Below are 7,311 nucleotides of genomic sequence, written 5' to 3'. Positions count from 1 at the left end.
ATATGCCTTTTTCTGTTCTCCTCACAGAGAGCTACTATCAGAGGCTGAAGACGACACAGTGCAGTACCACAACACTGGTGTGACTGGGGAAGGATTCCATTCAGTCTGATTAACACAGCAATATGGAAGAGTCTCTCTCTACTGACTTCAGGGTAGGCCGTCCTAAATGAACATTTCAACAGTCTCAAGAACGCTCCCCCTCAACGCAGGGAAGCCAGGCCTGGGATGAAGATAACAAGCCTTTGAAGTGGACTGAGTCTCATGTCATTTGAACTGCCTCCGTTTGTTTTTGAATATCAAATGGTTGACAAGGCTAGGGTTCGATGGTTGCATTGCTGTAAATTCGACTACATGTTTGTCTGTTTCTAGGAAGAAACACTACTTCAAGACTAACGTATTAATGAGGCACAGTTTTGGGGGAAAGGAGCTTAGGCATAGGACAATGGGGCGACAGGATCCCAATACCTCAATCTCCTTTTAATGTTTTAGATCAGCTGAAATATTGTGTCTCGTAAGAATATATCCGGTCCATTCTGAGCAGATTTGAGAGGGGGTGTGGACAGGATGATGTGGACTCAGCTGAGAGTGTGGAGTCTCAGCTCCGATTGGGATATGGCCATCAGATCAGATATCCCGGGACTCAACACAAGGGCTCTACTTGGATAGAGAGCATCCTGGTACTCACACAGCATCATTTTCCCTGAGTGGTTTTTCCATGGGAAAATCCAAAGCCATACCAAGGCCGAAGGCAAGTGTACTGTAGTGCTGGGAGCGTGACTGTCCAAAGCCTGGAAGTGGACTGTGTCTAATAATCCTCTGCACCAGGATCCAGGCGCTCCAGGAGAGACACACAAACAGCTGCAGCTTGGACAACAACACAACAAGGGTGAGAAAACAGTGTTTACTACTGAGTGTTTGGGCCTATCTCAACAAACGATTACTGCCGCATTTAATGAGTGCTTCCTCGAAACCACAACTCTGTATCGTTTACAACGCAAGGGGCGTTTTCCCCAAATTAACACATTTGAATAGCACCTCCTCCTGTAATGATCTCATCTAAATGGATCTATATGGTAATTTCATGATTAATTAGAAAATATAATTGATATACAATACTGGGAAAAGAATAGGAGGGTTATGTTATACAACACTTGTTTATTAGGAGAACTGTAGGGGGAGGGATTCTATGTGCTTTCTCTTTTAGGTTTTCATCAGCTGAAGGAGAAAAGGACAGTGTAAGACAGATTAAAGGAATGCTGCTGTAGACCGGAGAGAGAGAAAGACAGAGAGAGAGAGAGGGAGGGAGGGAGGGGAATAGAGGAGGATAGAGGCACAGGCATAGAGGAGCGAGTAGTGAGCGGTGCTCCCAGACCGAAGGATGCATAGGAAATATGCAGGAGAGAGGAGTGAGACAGATGAAATAGAAAAATCAAAGAGAGAGAAGGAGGAGATGAAAGAGCGCTAACTCTGAAGAACACGAAGAGTGGGAAAGATTACGAAATGTTTTGATATAAATACATGTAAGTGAAGGGAGAGAGTCAGAGGGAATAGAGTGAGTAGCGAGAGAGGGAAGAGGGAGGGAAAGGGAGGGGTCGTGAAAGAGGGAGGCATGATGAAACGGAGCGAGCGGAGGGGTTTGTGTGTGAGAGAGGCAGGGAGAAATTGCGACTCAATCAGCGGCCTCATTGTTCAACCAGGGCACGTGCGGGAGAGGAGAAAGTGTGACAGGGAAGGGAGAGGAAAACAGAGAGGGGAAAGGGAGAAAGGGAGTCTTCAATTTGAATTGATACACAAAGCTATCTCTTTATATTACATGGTAGAATATTGGCATGAATACAAATGCACTCCTCTGACAAGCATAAACAAAGGCGAATACACATACACATACGGTACAGGCAGATGGAGACCCACATACACCTCACATAGCCCGTTGACTGTGTCATTTGTATGCCTGCTGTATCCCATAGTGGGCAGCATAGGGGAGAACGTGCACATGAAACCCGAGGAGGGGTGAGGAGGAGGGGTGAGGAGCAGGGGGGGGTTTGGCCCAACTCTCTTAACCTCAAAAGCTGATAGAGGCTCTTATCTGAGTCGATGCATCCATTTCAACTATACTCCCAACCACCATGTCCAGAGTGTCTGCCAGCTAAACAACTGTTCCAAGTACAGTAATTCATCAGTATCTATCTTGATCCAACCATCACCCAGTTCTAAAACCTCCCATGTCCGTAATTCTCATGAATAGTATTTATAGAGCAAATAGAAACGAGTGAGATGTAAACAGTGATAGAGAGGGACAGAGAAACAAACACTCTTGTGATTTCTGGTTCTAATGATGGCAGAGTAAATACAGAAACTAAGATGTTTGCTCATTGATATTGAATTTAGAAAAAGATAGTGAATGCAGTATTGTCTTGCAATCTAGTGGAATCTATAGCCCAGTATATAGTGTATCTATATACAGTATATACTGTATCTATATACAGTGTATATATAGTGTATCTATATACAGTATATACTGTATCTGCTACCTAGAGACAATGGGAGGCAATAGCACAGAGAGTCCGAGTGAAATGCGACCGTCAACCTAGAGTCAAGATTTCACTGAAATAATCCACCACTGGAATCACATTCACCATTTCATATTAATATATTCATTTTTTTATATAATTTGATGTTTTTGTATACTCGCCTCTTCTCATGTGGCAGAGTGGCCCTCCACTCTATGAGGCAACATTCTGCTGAGGGGGGGGAGGGGGCACGACTCCTCTGTTAATGCTGAGAGGATTTACTTTTAATCTGGGATTCCTGGGGAAGCGACATCGAGCCAAATGAATTCATGGGGGCAGCAGCAGCGGCAGCAGCAGCAGCAGCAGCAGCAACAGAAGCAGAGAGGTTTGGGGAAATGGACCTGTGACAAGAAGGATGCTGTCTTAAATCCCTGGTGGAACCTGTGCTGTAGTCCGCTATATCAAAGCACTTAACCTGAATGCCTTATGGGCCTTATCCTAAATTGAGATTCATGTACGCTACTCAAATGTTACAGAAAATCATGTATTTCTGTCAGAGGGAAAATCTGTGTGGGAAAAAAAACTGCTGGATATTTCAAATACAAATTGAATTGAGTTGCGTTAAGATCAGTTCCGAGCTAATGACTCCTCAGAGATCAAGCATCTTTATCCAAACCTCTCTGATTGCTCACTGCTGACTCGAGCAGAATGGAGAGATATTTGACTGCCCGTTTATGGTTTCTCTGTATTTTCAACATGTTTGCACTCACACTGATCAAAATTTGTCTAAACACCCTTGACTAGCCAAGACAAGCTCTGTTACACATGAAAGGACCATGCAGAGTGGGGGGAAGACATCATACAGCACATCAAGACACATACAAATAAGATCGAACAGCATAACGATGGCTTATGCTCGCTATACAGCGAAGATGATTGAGTCTCAGTGATATCTACCATGGCACATCAGAAGTAAACAAGCCATGTTTTTTTTTTTACTGGCAAATATTTCAGCCTTTCATTTATTCATCCTTTGATCCCTCCATTTATTTCCATCATCACCAAGGCCATCTCTGGTTTGCATCACCCCTTCCTCATCCGCCAATCCCCCTTAAATTTGAAATGAGATTCATGGACATGGCATGTAAGATAAGCTTTGCGCCAGTATTATCTCCACCCTGCCATCAATAGTGAGTGGATTTCCCGATACACCAGCGTCCGCTTTGGTCATCATTTCCAGATTTTCCTCTCTTATCATGAATATGTGGATTGTATGCTGCCAGATACACTTTCTGTAGTGGCTGTCATGGTGAAGATAGTAATAGTCAATGCACTAAAACTGCTCTCCTCTCTCTGTCTCTGTCTCTGTTTCTCTCTCTGTCTGTCTCTCTCTCTCTCTCTGACTCTCTGACTCTCTCTCTCTGGCTCTCACTGTCACCCCCTCTCTCTCTCTCTCTCTCTCTCTCTCTCTCTCTCTGACTCTCTGACTCTCTCTCTCTGGCTCTCACTGTCACCCCCCCTCTCTCTCTCTCTCTCTCCCTCTGTCTCGACTCTCGCTATGTAAATTGATCTGGTCCTTGGTTGTCCTTTCCCTCTTGCTCTGGTTCCAGTATTGGAAAGTGTAGAGGTGTTGTGTGTACTCTCTCCTGCCTGAGGCGACTGGCTGTCTGGCCAGGTCATTTCTACAGCATCCCCCTCCCCATCGCCTCCCCAAAGCCCCACATTGCTTGGCTTCTCTCCAATACAGACGACCACAACTTCAACTGCAATGACGTATTGGGAAACTCATACATGTACAGCCAAGCACACACACACACACACACACACACACACACACACACACACACACACACACATATGCACACACACACACACACACACACACACACACACAGACACATATACACGTATACACACGTATACACACAAACACACAGACAGGTGCAAGTGTTGTCATGGGATGTGGATTACGTAAACTCTGGTAAGCCAAATGGATAAACATGGGAGGCATAAGCATTTGAAAACTGTGAAAAGTGTTTAAAGATTGTTTATCTATGGGCCATTCTTTCTAACACCTGCCTAATCCACACAATCACAACTCCATATGTTCCCCTAATCCCTCCCACTCTCTCCACCACATCAATCTCACTCTGCCTCTATCTCGCCTTTGAAGGGAGTGACCCAAATACTCCACTCTGTTTGACAGACTCATTTGCACAGCTGCTCAGATTCAAAAACACACTCAATCCCTGCTCTACTCTGCCTCACACACACACACACACACACACACACACACACACACACACACACACACACACACACATACATACACACACATACAAACTGCTTTCATTCCACATGGAAAAATCTACGCAAAAGCCTTCTTAGTCAAATGATGAGAATGGAGAGATGACGGTGTTGCATAAGAGGTATAATCACTTCCCCTCAGGTAAAACTGTTGAATAGTTTGCTATATTTCCCTATTTTTCAATTACTTTTAAGGCGCTTGTTTAGGTCACTGCCTTTATGATAAAATTGATTTCATTGCAAGAAATACCCTCTACTTTCTTCAACCTCCCACTGAAAGAGCCTTAATGCCACCACACCGTGACAAGAGGATTGAAGTTGAGATACTAAGAGGGATTAGTAAGGCTGTTCAATTTAGCAGTGACCATGAATAATTTGTTAGATACGCTTTAGACATAATGGAATAAATGTTCATTGTGGAGCTGACTGTTATATCTTGGCATGTCTGTGCCCTTACAATTTCAATGAAACCCACGTACAGATCAGGTCACTCAAAAGAAATGTCTTTCTGATTCTCTCTAGAGTCGAAGGAGTCCACCTGACGTGAGACCGTCATCAGGATTCAACAATCAAAGAGTTTGACACAGAAAAGGAGAAGAGGCTCACCATTATCAGCACCATGGCACCTGAGGGCGTGGCTGAGCTGCGTGATTGGCTCTTCCTGTTCTTACTCTGCCTGACTCTGTTGGCCGATGTTCTGGAGTTTGCTGGCGCCACGGTGCAGGGGTACGAAGACGGAGACATTGTGTGTCCCTCTGTGTGCCGATGTGACGAGGACTTTATCTACTGCAACGACCGTGGTCTCAGCTCCATCCCTTCGCTTCCCCCCTCTGCCAGTATCCTCTACCTGCAAAACAACCACATAGACAACGCAGGCCTCCCCACCTCCTTAGAGCACCAGCTCACTGTCCGCGTGGTCTACCTGTACGACAACGAGCTGGACGACTTCCCCGTGCACCTCCCGCCCTCCATCCGCGAGCTGCATCTGCAGGACAACAACATCCGCACGCTTCCCCGCACCGCCCTTGCCCGCATGCCCCTGCTGGAGAAACTCCACCTGGATGACAATTCTGTCTCCACAGTCAGCATTGAGGACCAGGCCTTTGTGGACAACCCGCGGCTACGGCTGCTTTTCCTCTCCCGCAACCACCTCTCCAGCATCCCCTCGGGGCTCCCCGCCTCTCTGGAGGAGCTTCGGCTCGACGACAACCGCATCTCCACCATCCCCACGCACGCCTTCCGTGGCCTGTCCTCCCTGAGACGCCTCGTCCTGGACGGGAACCTCCTGGCCAACCAGCGCATCGCAGACGACACGTTCTCCCGCCTCTCTAACCTGACGGAGCTGTCCCTGGTGCGAAACTCCCTGCAGACTCCACCCCTCAACCTGCCCAGCGCCCACCTGCAGCGGCTCTCCCTGCAGGACAATGCCCTGACCCACATGCCCCGGGGCTCCCTGGACAGCATGCGCAGGCTGCAGAGGCTGGACCTGTCTGGGAACAACCTGACCACCCTGCCTCGGGGGCTGTTCAGGGACCTAGACAGCCTGGGACAACTGCTGGTGCGGGGTAATCCCTGGCACTGTGGTTGTAACCTACGCTGGCTGCATGACTGGCTGCATGCGCGTGGCAACTCCATCACTGTGAGGGGCCTGACCTGCCAGGGGCCAGAGAGAGTGAGAGACATGGCCCTCAAGGATCTCAGCAGCCAGATGGAGGAGTGTGAGGTAACAGGGACAGGGCCTGTTGGAGCTGGGGCAGGGTCCACAGGCGGCAGTGGGGGCAGAGACAGAGTAGGAGGGGGAGTCGCTGCTAGCTCCACCACCCTCTCCCCCCCGCAGGGCTCCCTCTTCACCCTCCGCTCCAAGAGGCCTGGCCTTGGGCTTCCCGACTCTGGTCTGGACTACACCCTTGGCAGCAGCGGCGTGGGTAAGAGCCTGGCCCTGAATGTGAAGCCCCTCACTCACGACAGCATCCGCGTCACCTGGAGCGTGGCCCAGCCCACCTCCTCATTCAGGCTGAGCTGGCTCCGGCTGGGCACCACGGCCGCCATGGGCTCCATCACCGAGACGCTGGTGAGGGGCGACCGCCGCGAGTACCTGCTCACCTCCCTGCACCCACGCTCCAGCTACATCATCTGCATGGTGCCGCTTGCTGCCAGCTCAGGGGGCAAAAGTGCCATGACGGGCGGAGACATGGAGTCCGACGAGGCTCCGGTGTGTGCTAAAGCCGAAACCACAGACCCCAATCAGCCAGAAGTGGGCCAGGAGGACGACCAGGAGTCGGAGCACATGACCACACTGCCCCTGGCAGGGATCATCGGCGGGGCTACAGCCATCGTCTCCCTGGCTCTCATCTTCGCCATCTTCTGCTGGTACGGTCACCGGGCGGGACGCCTGTCATCTCGTGACCACTACAGCCGCGGCGGAGGTGGTGCCAGGAAGGGCAAGACCTACGATGACTACATTGAGTCCGGTACCAAGAAGGACACCACCATC

General features: G+C 49.0%; 1 protein-coding gene across 1 annotated transcript in view; it reads left to right on the top strand.

Annotated features, from left to right (window-relative positions):
• Nucleotides 1–5,436: 5,436 nt before the first annotated feature.
• flrt1a (fibronectin leucine rich transmembrane protein 1a) overlaps nucleotides 5,437–7,311 on the top strand; it is a gene marked incomplete at both ends in the record, with an annotated part of 2,094 nt that continues 219 nt past the window's right edge. The window contains one exon of the mRNA XM_080529789.1: nucleotides 5,437–7,311. This exon is cut by the window's right edge and continues 219 nt beyond it. Within this exon, the coding sequence (XP_080385915.1) occupies nucleotides 5,437–7,311 (1,875 nt within the window).

The sequence above is a fragment of the Nansenia antarctica genome, assembly GCF_963989245.1.
Source record: "Nansenia antarctica genome assembly, chromosome: 4".
NCBI classification, from domain to species: Eukaryota; Metazoa; Chordata; class Actinopteri; order Argentiniformes; family Microstomatidae; genus Nansenia; species Nansenia antarctica.
The sequence above is the reverse complement of the archived record's forward strand: the minus strand, read 5'-3'. Positions and strand labels throughout refer to the sequence as shown.